Source organism: Schistocerca piceifrons, chromosome 1 (assembly GCF_021461385.2).
Source record: "Schistocerca piceifrons isolate TAMUIC-IGC-003096 chromosome 1, iqSchPice1.1, whole genome shotgun sequence".
Taxonomy (NCBI): Eukaryota; Metazoa; Arthropoda; class Insecta; order Orthoptera; family Acrididae; genus Schistocerca; species Schistocerca piceifrons.
In genome coordinates, this window is record NC_060138.1 from 355,702,133 (window position 1) to 355,723,739 (window position 21,607).

Below are 21,607 nucleotides of genomic sequence, written 5' to 3' on the forward strand. Positions count from 1 at the left end.
TTGCAATAAGGTATGTAAACGAACGACTGATGTGGATAGATTTGACAGTGTCTAGCAAGAAAATTAGGATTGTGTCAGTATATTCGCATTGTGAAGGGACTGATCAAGATAAGATGGATAGTTTTCATGAGGCACTCAGTGATGTAGTTGTTAGAGTAAAGGACAAGGACAGTGTTCTGCTCATGGGTGATTTTAACGCCAGGATTGGAAATCGAACAAAGGGTACGAAAAGGTTATGGGTAAATTTGGAGAGGATATGGAGGCCAACAGGAACGGGCAGCAACTCTTGGATTTCTGTGCCAGTATGGGCTTAGTAATCACAAACTCCTTTTTTAAACATAAGAACATTCACCGGTATACTTGGGAAAGCAGGGGAACCAGATCAGGAATTCAGGAAGGCTGTGAGGGACACACGTGTATTCAGGGGATTCTTTGATGACACTGACCATTATTTAATCTGCAGTGAAATTGGGATTGCGAGGCCGAAAGTGCAGGAGGTCAGGTCCATATGTAGGAGAATAAGAGTGGAGAAACTTCAGGATAAGGAAATCAGGCACAAGTACATAACAGCGATCTCAGAAAGGTACCAGTTAGTTGAATGTAGTCAATTACAGTCATTGGAAAAGGAATGGACAAGGTACAGGGACACAGTACTAGAAGTGGCTAAAGAATGTCTTGGAACAGTAGTGTGTAAAAGTAGGAGGAAGCAAACAGCTTGGTGGAATGACACAGTCAAGGCAGCCTGTAAAAGGAAAAAGAAGGCGTATAAAAAATGGCTACATACTAGAACTCAGGTAGACAGAGAAAGTTATGTTGAAGAAAGAAACAAAGCCAAACAGATAATTGCAGCATCCAAGAAGAAATCTTGGGAAGACTTTGGAAACAGGTTGGAGACATTGGGTCAAGCTGCTGGAAAACCATTCTGGAGTGTAATTAGCAGTCTTCGAAAGGGAAGTAAGAAGGAAATGACAAGTATTTTGGACAGGTCAGGAAAACTGCTGGTGAATCCTGTGGATGCCTTGGGCAGATGGAGGGAATATTTTGAAGAGTTGCTCAATGTAGGTGAAAATACGATCAGTAATGTTTCAGATTTCGAGGTAGAATGGGATAGGAATGATGATGGAAATAGGATCACGTTTGAGGAAGTGGAGAAAATGGTCAATAGATTGCAGTGCAATAAAGCAGCTGGGGTGGATGAAATTAAGTCGGAACTCATCAAGTACAGTGGAATGTCAGGTCTTAAATGGCTACACCGGATAATTGAAATGGCCTGGGAGTCGGGACAGGTTCCATCAGACTGGACAAAAGCAGTAATCACACCAATCTTTAAACATGGAAACAGAAAAGATTGTAACAACTACAGAGGTATCTCTTTAATCAGCGTTGTGGGTAAAATCTTCTCAGGTATTGTTGAAAGGAATGTGCGAGTATTAGTTGAGGAGCAATTGGATGAAAATCAGTGTGGGTTTAGGCCTCTTAGAGGTTGTCAGGACCAGATCTTTAGCTTACGACAAATAATGGAGAAGTGTTATGAGTGGAACAGGGAATTGTATCTATGCTTTATAGATCTAGAAAAGGCATATGACCGGGTTCCTAGGAGGAAGTTATTGTCTGTTCTACGAGATTATGGAATAGGAGGCAAACTTTTGCAAGCAATTAAAGGTCTTTACTTGGATAGTCAGGCAGCAGTTAGAGTTGACGGTAAACTGAGTTCATGGTTCAGAGTAGTTTCAGGGGTAAGACAAGGCTGCAACCTGTCTCCACTGTTTTTCATATTATTTACGGATCATATGTTGAAAACAATAGACTGGCTGGGTGAGATTAAGATATGTGAACACAAAATAAGCAGTCTTGCATATGCGGATGACTTAGTTGTGATGGCAGATTCGATTGAAAGTTTGCAGAGTAATATTTCAGAGCTAGATCAGAAATGTAAGGACTATGGTATGAAGATTAGCATCTCCAAAACGAAAGTAATGTCAGTGGGAAAGAAATATAAACGGATTGAGTGCCAAATAGGAGGAACAAAGTTAGAACAGGTGGACGGTTTCAAGTACTTAGGATGCATATTCTCACAGGATGGCAACATAGTGAAAGAACTGGAAGCGAGGTGTAGCAAGGCTAATGCAGTGAGCGCTCAGCTACGATCTACTCTCTTCTGCAAGAAGGAAGTCAGTACCAAGACTAAGTTTTCTGTGCACCGTTCAATCTTTCGACCAACTTTGTTGTATGGGAGCGAAAGCTGGGTGGATTCAGGTTGCCTTATCAATAAGGTTGAGGTTACGGATATGAAAGTAGCTAGGATGATTGCGGGTACTAGTAGATGGGAACAATGGCAGGAGGGTGTCCACAATGAGGAAATCAAAGAAAAACTGGGAATGAACTCTATAGATGTAGCAGTCAGGGCGAACAGGCTTAGATGGTGGGGTCATGTTACACGCATGGGAGAAGCAAGGTTACCCAAGAGACTCATGGGTTCAGCAGTAGAGGGTAGGAGGAGTCGGGGCAGACCAAGGAGAAGGTACCTGGATTCGGTTAAGAATGATTTTGAAGTAATAGGTTTAACATCAGAAGAGGCACAAATGTTAGCACTGAATAGGGGATCATGGAGGAATTTTATAAGGGGGGCTATGCTCCAGACTGAACGCTGAAAGGCATAATCAGTCTTAAATGATGATGATGATGATGATTATATTAAATGTTAATCACTTTGTTTTATTTAGTATATTGTGAGTAGAGGTTGCGTCCAATCGATGACGGGTGGAATTGGAGGAGGACTTTGAAAGACATAATTGGCTCAGGATTTCCTTAACTTCGTGAGTTATCGGAGAAATACTGGCTATATTCACGAGAGATGGTAGTTTTGTATCCCGATCGACATATTCTACTTAACCTTACCCTAGTATCTACAAATCGTTATAGGGGAAAGGTTGTTTTGGTACTCTCAAGAAAAATGTTTCTTGTAACTTTTTTACTGTATTGGCCTGAAGGGAAAAGTGTCAGGGGAAAGAACTAATGAGTGTAAATGATCAGTTTATCCGAATTGTAAGAACACAACATTTTGAACAGAGGAAAGAGAAAACTATTACTTTTATATTTCGATTGTATGCATCTGCAAATCAGAAACGACAGCTGTTGTGTCGAACAGACATAAATGTTCTGATTTGAAGGTAAAGTACCTAATATACAACAGTGATTTCGTGGCGACGCCGTTGTTCACTCGCAATTTTCCTTCTTTTCAGTTACGTCATCGGCATCTTCGATGTATATATACACACTCCTGTTGGTCTTCTGCCACGGACTGGAATACGGGGCGGCGTTTACTCATGGTGAGTGAATATGTAAATATGATTACTTAACACTTTATCACCCTAGTCAAACAACTGAGGCCCTTCTGTCTTTCGTTTGCGTGAGATAGTGTTACTTCGACCAAGTGAGCTGAAAAGTAGTATAGTGTGGATGTTCCGAGAAAAATGCAGCAGCACAGATGTCAGCAAGGAAAATATTACTGTTCTTTGTGTTTAGTTTAGGATACACACAATATGGTCATCATCCAGAGAAAGAAAGAAAAAACTAAATATGGTAAAAAATAAAGGGTAGCTGTAAGTCCATAAGACGAAGGCGTGGTTAAATAAAATTGAGATACGGGCTGTCAGGATATTATTTTCATTTGTATGTTATCGTTGGCAACTGGTGTACATAATATACAGCTACCACCATAGTACATAAGCAGTACTAGTGATCTTTAAAATAACTTTATGGAAGTACTCTCAGAGCATACAGTATTTAATAGCATATCATAATAACACACCGCGGTAATGGACAATAAGTACAGTTCTTTTAGAATATTGACGTAAAGGTAGCACTGAATACATATACATCAATTGAATTTGGGACATTATCTTCTGGTTATATGATACCTTCCAGAGGGCGAAGATGAAGCAGTATCTACAAGATACGGCAGTATTACATGGCAGACAGTCCGTGTCATGGTACGTAAGTTGTCCATAGGAATAACACTCAATTATACGTCCAATTTACTATTTCTTAAAATGTCGCCTTATGTGATGTGAGTGTAGTGGTGACATTGGTGGAAAATTGGTGTTTAATTTGTATCATGCACGAAGTTAGTTACTGAGCGCTACACGACTCATAGGAAAGAGTATGTGATTTAAATCACCTCCCGTTGTTGAACACGTTGAAGTCTGTGGAGGAGACAGGGAAAGTTTCTATAGTGAAAGCCCCAGTAATATACGTTGGGTATCGTCCAGTATATGTCCAATCACAAAATCATGATCTCCTTGGGGAAGCAGGTTGCGCATTATAATCTTCATGGTCTCTCTGCCGTCGCATGAAAAACAGAAGACTGAGAAATCACTCCCGCAGCCCTTCATACACGAATGTCTCGAGGTACAATGTAAAGTACCGACTGCTCACTCTCCTATTCCAGCGTCGTGTGTACTCGCTTTAAGTACACTGTCAGATCACATACCACAGAAAGGACTGAAAGCAAACAAAGTAGCTGTTCGACAGATAAAACACAAAATAGTTTGGAGGGGGAAAATCTGAGAGAAGATAAAGAAATGTGGGCATTATGTAGCAAATAGGTTGTCGATCAGTTCCCTCTCTGGAGCCTTCAAATAACTCAGCAGTTCTCCTTCTATGTTTATCTGGTGACTTGAAATTGAAAAGGGTAGAAAAAAGGCTCAGATCTAACTTTTGTTTCGACTGGCTTCCTTCTGGATATCAGTTAAGTCACTGCGCGACAGAAAAATACTTCAGTCAGATTGTTACAATGGTCTATTTTCTAGTTTCTTCACATGTATCCCTTCCCGTACATTCAGCGTCAGTTTAGCGAGTCGTTAGAACAAAAATTCTTCAACACCTTAAATTAGCTTCACGTCCTTTTATTACGGAAGCACGAGGAGTTCAATCGTATTTACTTGGAACGTGGTGTGTGACATAAACTGGGAGGGAATAGCACTCTGTAGTGAAATCGCGGGCGATAACCTCGGGACCCCCACTGACGTAATCGTTTCGGAGAAAGGAAACAGTGTGAGACGGCTTCCATACCGACAACAAGTGTATCGAACAACTAGGAATGGAGAACAGCAGACAGTCAGTCAAGGATTCCTGAGTGATGGGAAAACTAATTTAGGTAGCGTTGCAACAGCGGCTGCTTTTCATCCGGGTTAGAGCGGCTTCTGAAGTCAAGTACCAGAACATATTCAAGCTAGCTAAGAAGCGTTGGCCGGTTTGATACCTCTGTCATGTTAAACTGCAAATATTTAGTATTTCGCGAGGCATTTCGGCATCATGATGCCATCACCAGATCCACGTCTATTAATTATACATTATCTTGTAAGACTGCAGCTGCCTTAGGTCGGATATTCTCATTGTTGTTGTCGAGGTTGTTGTGTGAAATTGAATTTAAGTAGCGAGGTTGTATCGCCGTCGTCTTTGTGTCGCCTTGCATACGATGATTAAGCATCAACCTGTCGAGTCCTCACAAATTTTGTGTCCGTTGTCGGCTTGGTCCACCTATATCGCCGGCCGCGGTGACCGAGCGGTTCTAGGCGCTACAGTCCGGAACCGCGCGACTGCTACGGTCGCAGGTTCGAATCCTGCCTCGGGCATGGATGTATGAGATGTCCTTAGGTTAGTTAGGTTTAAGTAGTTCTAAGTTCTAGGGGACTGATAACCTCAGATGTTAAGTCCCATAGTGCTCGGAGCCATTTGAACCATTTGAACCACCTATATCCCTCCTTTCTTTCGGATTGTACTTTAGAAGTTGCTTGGGCAGTATTTCACCTATTATTCTATTTACATGTTGTTTCCACCTAACTCTGTTCAAATGATTCAAATGGCTCTGAGCACTATGGGACTTAACTTCTGAGGTCATCAGTCCCCTAGAACTTAGAACTACTTAATCCTAACTAACCTAAGGACATCACACAGCCAGGCCCGAGGCAGGATTCGAACCTGGGACCATAGCGGTGGCGCGGTTCCAGACTGTAGCGCCTAGAACAGCTCGGCCACTCTGGACGGCACCTAACTCTGTATTCAGTTATTTCTTCATTAATGCCATGTTCAGTTCACACCAAACTACTTCATTTTTAATTAAACCTCTTTTTGTACAGCATTTCACTTTCTCTCTGTAGCTTTCGAAATTTTAATTTTTGAATCTTTCTGAGTTTTTAATTAAGTGTTCTTTTGATTGTTGCACATCATACTTGAAATTTGTGCAGATTTCTTCTATAACATCGTTATAGAAGATAGGCTCCTGATCATGGTGGGAGCAGGCACAGCATTGTGCCAAACTAGCTGTCGCTATTAAACGTGTCTGAAGCTGAAAAGTAGGTTGTTATAAAATAGATAAGATAATTTAAATTTATTTGCTAGTGACTAAATAGCATATTTCGGCACTTACTGATAACTGTCCCTTCTCAACTTAAATGTACTTCCAATACTGGGAGTTCCTCTTAAAAGTCATCAAGCGCATTTTCTCTTATTTTTCGGCAGATATTTGCAATTTCGTTTTTTCATTGTGTAGTTGGTGTTAGCCCAAGTAAATATTGCTCATTACACCTTTTACGCTACACCCAACGTCGACGGAAAGCGTAGGTATTTTTCCCACTACAAACAAAATTATTTTTAAGAAGGAATTTTACGTGATCATCCGATAAAGCGGTCCCAAAGTAGGGTAGTACAATATTCGTTCTATCGATGTATGTTAACAGTGACAGTGAACTTAAAGAATATCCAGTATTCCAGTAGTGGCAGCACCACCCAGACCTTCGCTGACTACTAACACTAGCCAGCAGCGCTGCTCAGTTGCTGCTACAGTACTGATTATATACATGGGTCTCTCCTAAGAGTCGTCAAGCACATTTTCTTTGGTGTTTCGGCATATATTTTCAGTTTCTTTTTTGGAATTTGGAAATTTGTGGTAAGATCGTATGAGACCATACTGCTGACGTCATCGGTCCCTAAGCTTACACACTTCTTACTCTAACTTAAACTAACTGACGCTAAGGACGACACACACACCCATCCCCGAGGGAGGATTCCAACCTCCAACGGGGGCATCCGCGCGGACCGTGACAAGACGCCTCAAATCGCGCGGTTACCCCTCGCGGCTTTTTTGGAATATGTGAATAATGTCAGCCCAAACAAGTACACTCAAACCTCGATATAGCGCATTTCATAGGACCACGAAAATTAAATTATTGTACCAGGGTTATTGTTATAATGAGGTTTGGAGCAAGGAGTCATGCTTTCGTGGCTGAGAAGTACATTACTGTAGTGCTTTTCTGATGAAAAATAACATTAAAAGACAAATAATGAAACACATTTTGTTAACTTCATTTCTGTAGAATATCTTACTTTTGTGTACAGAAAAATTCACTTATTTTCCTTTGTTTCTTTTTCTTAAAGATTCTCTTGTGAATATTGTCTTTATCTCCTCTAACGAAATCAATTGTTGCGCTGAAACACTGAGGATTGAAGATGCTACTTGCTGAATGTTTTGCAACTAACCTATTAGCTCCATCAGAGGAGGAGAATTCGCACTTATCGCATCACTGTCATCGTCAGAATTACCCTTTAACTCCTCGATGATAGATTCGTCGATATATGGTTCAAACACCAACGCCTCATCATCCACTGAAGCATCTATAGATATACCAGTAACTGCTGAATCAATCTCTAGGTCACTTTGAATATCATCCTGTGTTATTTCATCCACCACAACATTCTCACCTACATCTTCACTTTCGGAAATTCTTGCATTTTCCCAGCAGTTGACAATCATATTCGGCTGTACACTGTTCCATGGAATTAGCAATCATGTCACAAGCCTGCTTCACATTGAAACCGTAGGAATTGCTCCCCTTTCTTTCAGTATTTGCGATCACGTGTTAAACTAAACGTGAACGGTATTTTGTCTTAAAGTTCTTAATTATCTCCATATCTAGCGGCTGAAGAATCTAAGTACGTTCTTCAACGCTGGCATGTTGTTATGCACACCACAATTACTCACCATCAATGCAATTTTCTGATTCTTCATTGACATCTCTTTATGAAGCGAGAGCAGCCACTCACTAAAAAGAGTAGGCGTCACCCATGCTTTTCGATTTGCTTTGTAACTGACTGCAATAAAAGAAATCACATTTACTATACGACTGTAGCAAAACATTACAGCTGAAGCTATATTGTACTGAATTAACTTATAAATTAAAGGAAGGTAAAATAAAATCCCCCCCCCCCCCCCCCCCATGAACCATGGACCTTGCCGTTGGTGGGGAGGCTTGCGTGCCTCAGCGATACAGATAGCCGTACCGTAGGTGCAACCACAACGGAGGAGTATCTGTTGAGAGGCCAGACAAACGTGTGGTTCCTGAAGAGGGGCAGCAGCCTTTTCAGTAGTTGCAAGGGCAACAGTCTGGATGATTGACTGATCTGGCCTTGTAACAATAACCAAAACGGCCTTGCTGTGCTGGTACTGCGAACGGCTGAAAGCAAGGGGAAACTACAGCCGTAATTCTTCCCGAGGGCATGCAGCTTTACTGTATGATTACATGATGATGGCGTCCTCTTGGGTAAAATATTCCGGAGGTAAAATAGTCCCCCATTCGGATCTCCGGGCGGGGACTACTCAAGAGGATGTCGTTATCAGGAGAAAGAAAACTGGCGTTCTACGGATCGGAGCGTGGAATGTCAGATCCCTTAATCGGGCAGGTAGGTTAGAAAATTTAAAAAGGGAAATGGATAGGTTGAAGTTAGATATAGTGGGAATTAGTGAAGTTCGGTGGCAGGAGGAACAAGACTTCTGGTCAGGTGACTACAGGGTTATAAACACAAAATCAAATAGGGGTAATGCAGGAGTAGGTTTAATAATGAATAGGAAAATAGGAATGCGGGTAAGCTACTACAAACAGCATAGTGAACGCATTATTGTGGCCAAGATAGATACGAAGCCCACGCCTACTACAGTAGTACAAGTTTATATGCCAACTAGCTCTGCAGATGACGAAGAAATTGAAGAAATGTATGATGAAATAAAAGAAATTATTCAGATTGTGAAGGGAGATGAAAATTTAATAGTCATGGGTGACTGGAATTCGAGTGTAGGAAAAGGGAGAGAAGGAAACATAGTAGGTGAATATGGATTGGGGGACAGAAATGAAAGAGGAAGCCGCCTGGTCGAATTTTGCACAGAGCACAACATAATCATAACTAACACTTGGTTTAAGAATCATGAAAGAAGGTTGTATACATGGAAGAACCCTGGCGATACTAAAAGGTATCAGATAGATTATATAATGGTAAGACAGAGATTTAGGAACCAGGTTTTAAATTGTAAGGCATTTCCAGGGGCAGATGTGGACTCTGACCACAATCTATTGGTTATGACCTGTAGATTAAAACTGAAGAAACTGCAAAAAGGTGGGAATTTAAGGAGATGGGACCTGGATAAACTAAAAGAACCAGAGGTTGTACAGAGATTCAGGGAGAGCATAAGGGAGCAATTGACAGGAATGGGGGAAATAAATACAGTAGAAGAAGAATGGGTAGCTTTGAGGGATGAAGTAGTGAAGGCAGCAGAGGATCAAGTAGGTAAAAAGACGAGGGCTAGTAGAAATCCTTGGGTAACAGAAGAAATATTGAATTTAATTGATGAAAGGAGAAAATATAAAAATGCAGTAAGTGAAACAGGCAAAAAGGAATACAAACGTCTCAAAAATGAGATCGACAGGAAGTGCAAAATGGCTAAGCAGGGATGGCTAGAGGACAAATGTAAGGATGTAGAGGCCTATCTCACTAGGGGTAAGATAGATACCGCCTACAGGAAAATTAAAGAGACCTTTGGAGATAAGAGAACGACTTGTATGAATATCAAGACCTCAGATGGAAACCCAGTTCTAAGCAAAGAAGGGAAAGCAGAAAGGTGGAAGGAGTATATAGAGGGTCTATACAAGGGCGATGTACTTGAGGACAATATTATGGAAATGGAAGAGGATGTAGATGAAGATGAAATGGGAGATATGATACTGCGTGAAGAATTTGACAGAGCACTGAAAGACCTGAGTCGAAACAAGGCCCCCGGAGTAGACAATATTCCATTGGAACTACTGACGGCCGTGGGAGAGCCAGTCCTGACAAAACTCTACCATCTGGTGAGCAAGATGTATGAAACAGGCGAAATACCCACAGACTTCAAGAAGAATATAATAATTCCAATCCCAAAGAAAGCAGGTGTTGACAGATGTGAAAATTACCGAACTATCAGCTTAATAAGTCACAGCTGCAAAATACTAACACGAATTCTTTACAGACGAATGGAAAAACTAGTAGAAGCCAACCTCGGGGAAGATCAGTTTGGATTCCGTAGAAACACTGGAACACGTGAGGCAATACTGACCTTACGACTTATCTTAGAAGAAAGATTAAGGAAAGGCAAACCTACGTTTCTAGCATTTGTAGACTTAGAGAAAGCTTTTGACAATGTTGACTGGAATACTCTCTTTCAAATTCTAAAGGTGTCAGGGGTAAAATACAGGGAGCGAAAGGCTATTTACAATTTGTACAGAAACCAGATGGCAGTTATAAGAGTCGAGGGACATGAAAGGGAAGCAGTGGTTGGGAAGGGAGTAAGACAGGGTTGTAGCCTCTCCCCGATGTTGTTCAATCTGTATATTGAGCAAGCAGTAAAGGAAACAAAAGAAAAATTCGGAGTAGGTATTAAAATTCATGGAGAAGAAATAAAAACTTTGAGGTTCGCCGATGACATTGTAATTCTGTCAGAGACAGCAAAGGACTTGGAAGAGCAGTTGAATGGAATGGACAGTGTCTTGAAAGGAGGATATAAGATGAACATCAACAAAAGCAAAACAAGGATAATGGAATGTAGTCTAATTAAGTCGGGTGATGCTGAGGGAATTAGATTAGGAAATGAGGCACTTAAAGTAGTAAAGGAGTTTTGCTATTTGGGGAGCAAAATAACTGATGATGGTCGAAGTAGAGAGGATATAAAATGTAGGCTGGCAATGGTAAGGAAAGCGTTTCTGAAGAAGAGAAATTTGTTAACATCCAGTATAGATTTAAGTGTCAGGAAGTCATTTCTGAAAGTATTCGTATGGAGTGTAGCCATGTATGGAAGTGAAACATGGACGATAAATAGTTTGGACAAGAAGAGAATAGAAGCTTTCGAAATGTGGTGCTACAGAAGAATGCTGAAGATTAGATGGGTAGATCACATAACTAATGAGGAAGTATTGAATAGAATTGGGGAGAAGAGAAGTTTGTGGCACAACTTGACCAGAAGAAGGGATCGGTTGGTAGGACATGTTCTGAGGCATCAAGGGATCACCAATTTAGTATTGGAGGGCAGCGTGGAGGGTAAAAATCGTAGAGGGAGACCAAGAGATGAATACACTAAGCAGATTCAGAAGGATGTAGGTTGCAGTAGGTACTGGGAGATGAAAAAGCTTGCACAGGATAGAGTAGCATGGAGAGCTGCATCAAACCAGTCTCAGGACTGAAGACCACAACAACAAAATAAAATGTATGTGTACTCTTATCTGGTAAGCTCCTAAGGTTTTGAAGCACAGCGGGTTCGCTGATCCGATCACCATTGGTTTCGCTTTTTGTGTCCCTGACGCGTTGCTGCAGAGAAGAACAGTTAGGGGTACTTTAGACTGCTTCCCACTTTTAACTTTTCTTCTCTAAAGGCCATCGTCTTCTGTGGCATCAGATGATAAAACTACCCTGTCCTCATCTGCGTTGTACGAGTTTACACATGGTGTTTTTCCTCAAAATTCTGCATCACCTAAAGGTGCTGGTTTTTCTTCTCCTGAAATCACTTTAAAAATGATCCCATGCCTGTCCTTAAATCTTTGCAACCATCCATTACTTGCCTTAAAATTAGAATTGCCAAGTAACTTAGAGAAATCTAAGGCTTTTTGACATATCAACGGGCCATTAATTGATACATTCTGCGCACGCATCTCATTAAACCACCGCAGTGTAGCTCTGTCCACATCGTCAGCAGCAGCCGTCTTCATTTTCTTGAATGGTTAAATTTGCCACCTACAAAACTTTATTCTGTTCTTTTCGTTTTTTTTTTTTAAGGAATGTAGATAACGTTGATTATGCAGTCCATACTTCATCGCCACGTCTATATGTTTCTTTCCGTTATAAGTGTCTTTGAAAACATCTATTTTTGTCTCCAGTCTTATTTGTTTCCGAATTCCAGCCATTATCCAAATCTAAGCTAAGTCCAAAGCGTTTACATCAACTAAAAACATTCACAGATTGCAAAAATCGCGGAGATAAGCTGCATACGAGCCCAACAAAACACGTCTGTCTGCTACTGAAGCTCAACAACGGACAAACTAAACACTCGTTCAAACAAAGGAGCTCTTTGACGTTTGCCGCTCAGCACAGCTCGCCCACGGCTGTACGCTATTCTCTTTACCGCTAAAATAAATACAGTAATGTAGTATGTAGCGTAGCATCTGGAAATGAAGCGCCCGAAAGTCTTAGTAGCTAAATAAACAATACCTACCGCTATAGTGAGCTTGTTAGAGGTAGGAAACAGTAAATTCCTCGAAATTCTGTCTTCGTTATAACAGGGTGTTGCTAAATTTACTTCATAGTTCTAATGAGGGGTAATTAACGAAATACATATAGGACATCGGCCGGGGCCACATAAAATTATCACTGTACGCGGGCTTGTCGTTGTATTGGTAATCGTTATACGGAGGTTTGACTATATTGCTCATCACGCCATTCATGCGGCGCCAGGCGTCAACGGAAAGTGTCACTGTTTCTCGTTACAAGTGGAATTCTACTTGCCCTTTTGATAGAGCGGTCCCAAGTTAGTCTAGTTCGTTTTATCGATATGTGTTAACAGAAACATTAAAATACGACCAGGGTTGCAGCAGTGGCACCACTGCCCTGGCCCGCCCTCACTGACTGCTACCAACACGCAGTAGCGCTGCTCAGCCGCTGCTAGAGTACTGGTTATTCATCGTGTTTTAATGTTACTGTCAATACCTATCCATAAAACAAATATCACACTACACTAATGTGGGACCGCTCTATCGAAAGGACACGTAAAACTCCACTTCAAAAATAATTTTGTTTATAATGGGAAACAAACCGACGCCTTCCGTCTACTATGAGCGTCACAAGAAAGACATGATGAGCAGTGTTGGTTTGGGCTGACTCCAGCTACAGACTGCAAAAACGAAATTGCAAGTATCTGGCGAAATAGCGGAGAATATGCATCTGACGACTGTTAGGAGGGGTATCCTGCATATACAGCCAGAGTTACGGTATCCACCACTCGGGTAGTGCTTCTGAAATCCAGAAAATCTCGACCAGAGTCCAGATCAGGTTATTTCTAGGGCCGGCCGGAGTGGCCGTGCGGTTCTAGGCGCTACAGTCTGGAACCGAGCGACCGCTACGGTCGCAGGTTCGAATCCCGCCTCGGGCATGGATGTGTGTGATGTCCTTAGGTTGGTTAGGTTTAATCAGTTCTAAGTTATAGGCGTCTGATGACCTCAGAAGTTAAGTCGCATAGTGCTCAGAGCCATTCGAACCATATATTTCTAGGTCCACTGATGTGCAATACGTTCACACATTAACACTTCGTGCCATCATCGACGCCGTACGCCCTCCGGCACAGAATTCGCATGAGTAATTGCAGTTAACGACTTACCCTGACACATAAGCCGGTCGTACAGTTTCTTTCTTTCCGCTGTGATCGCTATACCGCAACATGTCGCGTACAACACTGGGGTCCACAGAAATTGTGACTCTAGTGAGGTCTGTAACCCTTCGCCTCGACGTCTACCCACTCCTCTAACCCCCCCCCCCCCCCACACCTCCCCCCACTCCACAACCCCTGCTTCTCTCTCTCTCTCTCTCTCTCTCTCTCTCTCACACACACACACACACACACACACAATGCAGTAGTTGTGAATATCTCTTCATCCTGACTTTCATTTATATTTATTTGATAGCCGGTATTTAAAGTGAAAGTCATTCTCCTTCCTTGTAAAATTTCAGGCGAATCTTGAACTCTTGGCTGTTTTGTTTAACTTGTGTGACGATGATCCGTCTTGTACGATAGTGCAGCCCCTTCCATTACGACTTTATGACTACCCCACGAATATTTTCGTGATACGTGTACAATCTGATGATATTTATTAATTTGCTATTCTTGTTTGGCCTATTATCTAGATATAAGAATAGAGCAATGTTGAACACGAATTAGTATTCTAACACAAAATTTTAAATGTGTTAGTGTAACTCAGTTTGTTTGATGAGAAAAGAAATCTCTAAATAAGACAGTTATACTAAAAAAAATCTACATACTACCCTTTGTCCGTCTGGCGTACAGATTTACGAGGGCTGGAACTTAAATAGTGGCAACTATATATTCACAACCAATACAAAAAGAGTTGTTCAAAAAATGTTGAAGTGTGTGTGAAATTTTATGGGACTTAACTGCTAAGGTCATTAGTCCCTAAGCTTACACACTACTTAACCTAAATTATCCTAAGGACAAACACACACACCCATGGCCGAGGGAGGAATCGAACCTCCACCGGGACTAGCCGCACAGCCCATGACTGCAGCGCCTGAGACCGCTCGGCTAATCCCGCGCGGCCATAAAGAGTTACATGTTTGCACCTGTCACTGTCCTTCAAAGTAGTCACCAGTGCTGTGTAGAACCAGTTGCCAACGATGTGGAAGGCGTAGTATACCGTTAGCTGAGCCTGTTATGTTGATAGTGCGAATGGAGCGGTCTACTGCCTGTCGAATCTCTGGAACAGTTTTGAAGCGAATGCCAAGATGTGGTTCCTTCATCTTCGGAATCAAATCAAAGTCACAAGGAGTTAAGTCCGGGGAGTATAGTGGATGGTACAGTACTTCCCAGTCCCACCGACCGAGCAGAGCAGCCACAGCTTGCGCTGTTTGCGCCCGCGCATTGTCATGCAAAATGATGGGTGGGTTGCGCAGAAAGTGTCGCCGCTTCTTTCGCAAAGCTGGTCGCAGGTGATGCTCAAAAAACGAACAGTAATACTGTGTATAATCTTGATCCAACCCCATTATTCCTGTTTGTAAAACATAGTGGCACCGTTACGTTAGACCACTTGTTCACAGGTGACTGTTTCCCTCGATTGTGCGCACGCCGGTGACGTGGAATGGGCGAGTCCATTTGCTCGGAGGTAAGGTAGGTATGTCGAAAACGTGTGCCATCAGCGACAATAGTAGATCTCATTGCATAGTGTCTCTACAGCAGTGTTGCCACTATTTAAGTTCCAACCTACGTATTGTCACATGCATTGCTGTACTCAACCCCACAGCCGCGCGGGCTAGCCGTGCGGTCTCAGGTGCCTTGCCACGGTTCGCGCAGCTGTCCCCGTCGGAGGTTTGAGTCCTTCCTTGGGCATGGGTGTGTGTGTTGTCCCTAGAATAAGTTAGTTTAAGTTAGATTAAGTAGTGTTTAAGCCTAGAGACCGATGACCTTAGCAGTTTGTCCCCATAGAACTTACCACAAATTTCCAAAATTACCCCACAACACAGATTTTGTAATTTATAATTCTAGACTACATTATGCTACACAACACTACACAGCACGAGACTACAGGGCCGGCAGCTGGTATGAGTATAGTGGGTAACTCAACCACTCACAAAATTCAGAGTGGTAAAGTACCCACTGTGCATTTGGGGGAGTATACGTACACTGAGCAGGAGCTGCTTGCAGTTACAAAGACATACTTACATCTTAGTGAGAGTTCTCTCCTACTTCTGGGAGAGCTCCTGTCTTCTCCAGGGCGCCGGACAGTTGCCTCAGACGGTAGCCAGCCATCCCAAAGTGGAGCAGTAGCATCACGAACGTGTGGTGGCGTTGCTAACCTTAACATACTGGTGTAGCTTGCAGGTGCACATTTGGAAACGCTGCCGTCCCAAACTGGAGAGCAGCATACCCGAGCTATGGGATCGCTGCCAATCACCGAGAGGTACAGTGTAGGAGCCATTCGGATCGGGATAGAAGCTCTATCAACGTTCTCTCCCGAACTTATTTCCTCACAGCTTCGTCTTACGGACTTAACAGTTACAGCTACACTTGCACTTATGAAAATACATGTCCAGATTAACCTAAAAAAAAAAGAACTAGAAGAAGTGGCGTAGGTAAGCCCAATACTTCCTTCTTTTTGTTTCACAGCGTATTCCGATACTTATTCTAGGCGCTTACCTAAAGAGGGCAGTAACAGACGTTTTTCAGTGTATTATGCGCTTAGCTGCAAATCGCTCCCTGGTTTTATAATATAAAAAGAATTAACGAAATTATTTTTCATCGGACGGTGCTTTGTCTTTAGTGCTGCCGGCTAGTGAAATTTCAGAAAGTTGTGATGGGTAGTTCGGATACAGAAACGACCGGTTTCTGACGCAACTATACAGAATCGAAGATAATACAGAAAACTATTCATATTGTAAAAAAAAAAATGTGTAACTCGAACTAAAAAATAAACGATATACGTGAATAGTAAAACCGAAAAATTTATCATAAAACCATATTCTGAAGTTTTCGACCAACTGTTGGCGTCATTAAAGAGCCGATTCGTCAAAGATTCTGCGAAACGTTTTAAATCACTGGAAAATATTATTCTTCGACAACCTACAGATTTCTATGAAATTGTGAAATGTAATAAAGAACGTTTCTGATGGAGAGGTTGATAGGCAATAGAGACATATTTATGAAACTTTCGAAAAGACAAAACGTGCAGGCAAAAAACTTGAGGGAAAATGTAGAGCTTTTTTTTTAGTTATGAATAAACAAGAGCTCTAATACCAGAGTTCATCGCTATGTTTACTTCGTATTACGATTCCTGGAGGCCGGCAGATGTGGCCGAGCGGTTCTAGGCGCTTCAGTCTGGAACGACGCCACCGCAGGTTCGAATCCTGCCTCGGGCAGGGATGTGTGTGATGTCCTTACGTTAGTTAGGTTTAAGTAGTTCTAAGTTCTAGGGAAATGATGACCTCATATATGAGGTGAGTGAACTGCTGTAGCCTTTTTTGGGATTGTGAACCACTGAGGCTATGGCGAGGACGGAGCCTCTCCGTCGTTTCTAGGTCCCCAGTTCCATACACACAATACCGTGTTTAAAGATTTAGAAGTCAGTGTGCACATGTAACGTCATATCTCGCTACACTAAAACACCTGGACCACCAAAACGACCATGTTCGACAATGTTGCTGGATGCATGTCGTATTCTCGCCTCTCGCCGTATGATGGTATGTCCAGCATTGCCCGGACTTACATCCCATCGAACACGAGTGGGATATCTTGGGGAGACGTACTGTAGCACGTGCGCAAGCACCAACGATGACTGAGCAGTTTTCAACCGTGCTAGTAGAGGAATGGAACGCCTTGCCACAAAAACTACTTACCAACCCGGTGTCCAAAATGGGAGCCCGTTGCAGAGCATACACTGCCGTTCGTGGTTCAAAAATGGTTGAAATGGCTCTGAGCACTATGGGACTTAACTGCTGAGGTCATCAGTCCCCTAGAACTCAGAACTACTTAAACCTAACTAACCTAAGGACATCACACACATCCATGCCCGAGGGAGGATGCGAACCTGCGACCGTAGCGGTAGCGCGGTTCCAGACTGAGGCTCCTAGAACCGCTCGGCGGTCCGTTCGTGGTCATCACACACCCTTTCAGGAATCATGACCCGTCATGAATGGTGGTGAGTTGAGTGTAATTATTGTCTTTGGAAAAAATCATTTCTGTTCATCTCATTGCGTCTTTCTTTCAGTTATCATCTGTACCATACTATAGCAGTGTTCTCTATATGTGGTCCAAGGTTCATAGAGCTGTATTACTTGAAAGTTAACACGTATGCGAAAATTAATTTTGGACGCTAGTGTAGACTGACAAGCTGCTGACGGCTAGAGAGGAACTGAACTTATTTTGGCCAGTCGCTGCAGTGTTGTTGACGAGAGTGACGGCTCGTGTGGCCTGCCCGCAGAGTCGGCCGGCCGCCCCCGCGGCGCGGGCGTCATCGTGGCGCCGCCCGCCGGCTGCTGGTGCGTGCAGAGCAGCGCCTGCGCCGCCGCGGCGCGCGCCCCTGCCGCGCTGCTGAGGGCCGCCGCCTGCGCCCGCGGCGACGCCGGGCCCTACGTCTGCTGCGACGAGCTGGCGCGCCGCCTGCCCTTCACGCAGAGGCCGCCCACCGTCGAAGACAACGACATCTCGCACGACAGCCACGCGCTCGACCTGCCGGACCTCTGGCACGCGACTGCGCCCGGTGGCCACGAAGTTTCTTTACAGGTCCCCTTCCGACAACGCGGCAACGCTTACCGGGTGCCTGCACCTGGGTCTGCAGGCAGAAATGACGCCACATCACAGCCGTACGACAGACGAGTGTACCGACCGACGACTACTTCCTCCAGTTCGCCGCACTACGAGTACGACAGACGAGTGTACCGACCGACGACTACTTCCTCCAGTTCGCCGCACTACGACGGTCATCACAGCTTCGATTACGGAAGTAACCCTGGCTATTTTCGTGGACCGGACGATGGTTTCATCAGAATCTCGCCCACAGCGACGCCGACGTCGCCAGTGAGAACTATTAGTGACCCGTATTCCTCTGGAGCGACGAATTCTCCCTTCTCTTCCTGGACTCTCAGTCCTACAGAACCGCAGACTCAGTATACTAATAACCGCGGGACCACCAAAAGCCGCAAGAATACGGCTCAGCGCGAAAGCAGCACACAAACTCCCCATTTCAAGCCTGCTCTGAACGAAGAATCCACGTCTTTCAGCTCTTCACAAGAAGATGACTTCCCACATCGCGGAATAATCGAATCTGAAAGACGCCACGACACCGGCAGTGTACCACAGGACAAGCCAGACAATCGTGACGGAACTCCATCGCAACCACAAACTCCCGATTTCAAGCCTGCTCTGAAGGAAGAACCCAGCTCTCCACACGAAGGTAACCCTCCACATCGCGGTATCGTCGAATCTGAAAGACGCCACGATACCAGCGCAGTACCACAGGAGAAGCCAGTCCATCGTGACGAAACTCCACCGCACGCACAAACTCCCCATTTGAAGCCCGGTGTGAAGGAAGAACCCAGACATATCAGCTCTCCACATGAAGATAACTCGCCACATCGCAGCATCTTCGAATCCGACCGACGCCACGATATCACCAGAGCACCACAGGAAAAGCCAGCACACCGTGAAGTAAACGAACCTGAACGACTACACGACACAGCAGGAGTGCCGCCAGAGAAGCCACCAAATCGTGGTCCCAACGAGTCAGACAGATGGCGCAACACTGGCAGAGCACCGCAGGGGAGCTCACCGCATCACGGTCTCACCGAACCTGAACCACACCAGAACACAGACAGAGTGGCACAGAGGAAGCCACCAAATCGTGATGCTACTGACCGTGAGCGACAGCACGGCAGAGGTAGAGTACCACACGAGAATCCACCACCTCGTGCTCTTCCCGAATCTGAACGACGACACGACACACGTCGAGTATCGCAGAATCCACACCCAAACCCAGTACCCGACTGGCCGCACCAGATACACGGCCCCGAGCATCCGTTCCCTTCCAATCCTCACCACCACCACCATCAACACTCTGACGGTTATCATCCCCATTCATTTCCAGACGTCGAACATTCCCAGACTCTGCCAGAGGACGAGAGACGACCAAACCCTATCCCACTTTTGCCTCCAGAGTTTCTTGAAAACGAGACAGAGTCGACGCCCTCAGAACACAGCAACGACGCAACGGCGGCAACAACAACGACGACGACGACCACAACGACCAAGAGGCCGATGAAGGCGATTACCACCACGACGACCACGAGCCGGCCGCCATCTGCCTACAATGACGACGCTATCGTCTTCCCCGATTCCGCAGAGACTGGCAACCACGGCGGAAAGCGCTGGACGGAGGAACGCGCCGTGGAGAAACACCACCAGGCGAGTAATGGTGACTCCAAGCATCGCGGGGACCCGGAGAAACACCCCAACAGGTCGCTGCTGCCCAGCGAGTGCGCCACGCTGCTCGAAGACCGCATCGTCGGCGGTAGCAAAGCAGAACTCGGCTCCTTCCCCTGGATCGCCAGGCTCGGCTACTCCGGTGAGTAACAGACGCTGTTACGAAGCGGCATTCAGTTTATGTATTACTGCAACTTTCCCAGACTTGCTTCACTCTGAAACTAGCCTTCAAATGGCGTATCTGAGTTTCTTTAGACCTGTTTATACAGGACATTTTTAAAAAAAGTGTTTCACTTTCGCACAGGAGATACTATAATACACTATTGGCCATTAAAATTGCTACACCACGAAGATGACGTGCTATAGACGCGAAATTTAACCGACAGGAGTAAGACGCTGTGATATGCAAATGATTAGCTTTTCCGAGCATTCACACAAGGTTGGCGCCGGTGGCGACGCCTACAACGTACTGACATGTTGAAAGTTTTCAACCGATTTCTCATACACAAACAGCAGTTGATCGGAGTTGCCTTGTGAAACGTTGTTGTGATGCCTCGTGTCAGGAGGAGAAATGCGTACCATCACATTTCCGACTTTGATAAAGGTAGAATTGTAGCCTAACGCGATTGCGGTTTACCGTATCGCAACACTGCTGCTCGCGTTGGTCGAGATCCAATGACTGTTAGCAGAATATGGAATCGGTGGGTTCAGGAGCGTAATACGGAACCCTGTGCTAGATCCCAACGGCCTCGTATCACTAGCATTCTAAATGACAGACATCTTATCCGCATGGCTGTAACGGATCGTGCAGCCACGTCTCGATCCCAGAGTCAACAGATGGGGACGTTTGCAAGACAATAACCATCTACACTAACAGTTCGACGACGTTTGCAGCAGCATGGACTATCAGTTCGGAGACCACGGCTGCGGTTACCCTTGACGCTGCATCACAGACAGGAGCGCCTGCGATGATGCACTCATCGACGAACGTGGGTGCACCAATGGCAGAAAGTCATTTTTTCGGATGAATCCAGGCTCTGTTTACAGTATCATAATGGTCGCATCCGTGTTTGGCGACATCACGGTGAACACACAGTGGAAGCGTGTATTCGTCATCGCCATACTAGCGTATCACCCGGCGTGATGGTATGGAGTGCCATTGGTTACACGTCTCGGTCACCTCTTGTTCGCACTGACGGTACTTTGAACAGTGGACGTTACATTTCAGATGTGTTACGACCCGTGGCTCTACCCTTCATTCGATCCCTGCGAAACCCTACATTTCAGCAGTATAATGCGCGACCGCATGTTGCAGGTCCTGTACGGTCCTTTCTGGATACAGAAAATGTTCGACTGCTGCCATGGCCAGCACATTCTCTATCTATGCACCCAAATTGCTTGAAAATGTAATCACATGTCAGTCCTAGTATAATATATTTGTCCAATTGTATGTAGGCTGTTTAGGTTCTCTTATTGGTAACGCCACGTAGCACTCTGTGTGAGAATCACTGGTTGTGCTGTGTGCTGTCTGTGGCTAGTTTGCGTTGTTGTCTGCCA

The 21,607-nt window shown here is 44.3% G+C and overlaps 1 protein-coding gene across 1 annotated transcript in view; it reads left to right on the plus strand.

The window, feature by feature from the left end:
• The window catches only part of LOC124721087, a 213,365-nt gene that overhangs the window by 95,302 nt on the left and 96,456 nt on the right, over window positions 1–21,607 (plus strand). Inside the window, exon 2 of the mRNA XM_047245932.1 lies at window positions 18,004–20,192. Within this exon, the coding sequence (XP_047101888.1) occupies window positions 18,004–20,192 (2,189 nt within the window). The remainder of the gene's footprint in view (window positions 1–18,003; window positions 20,193–21,607) is intronic.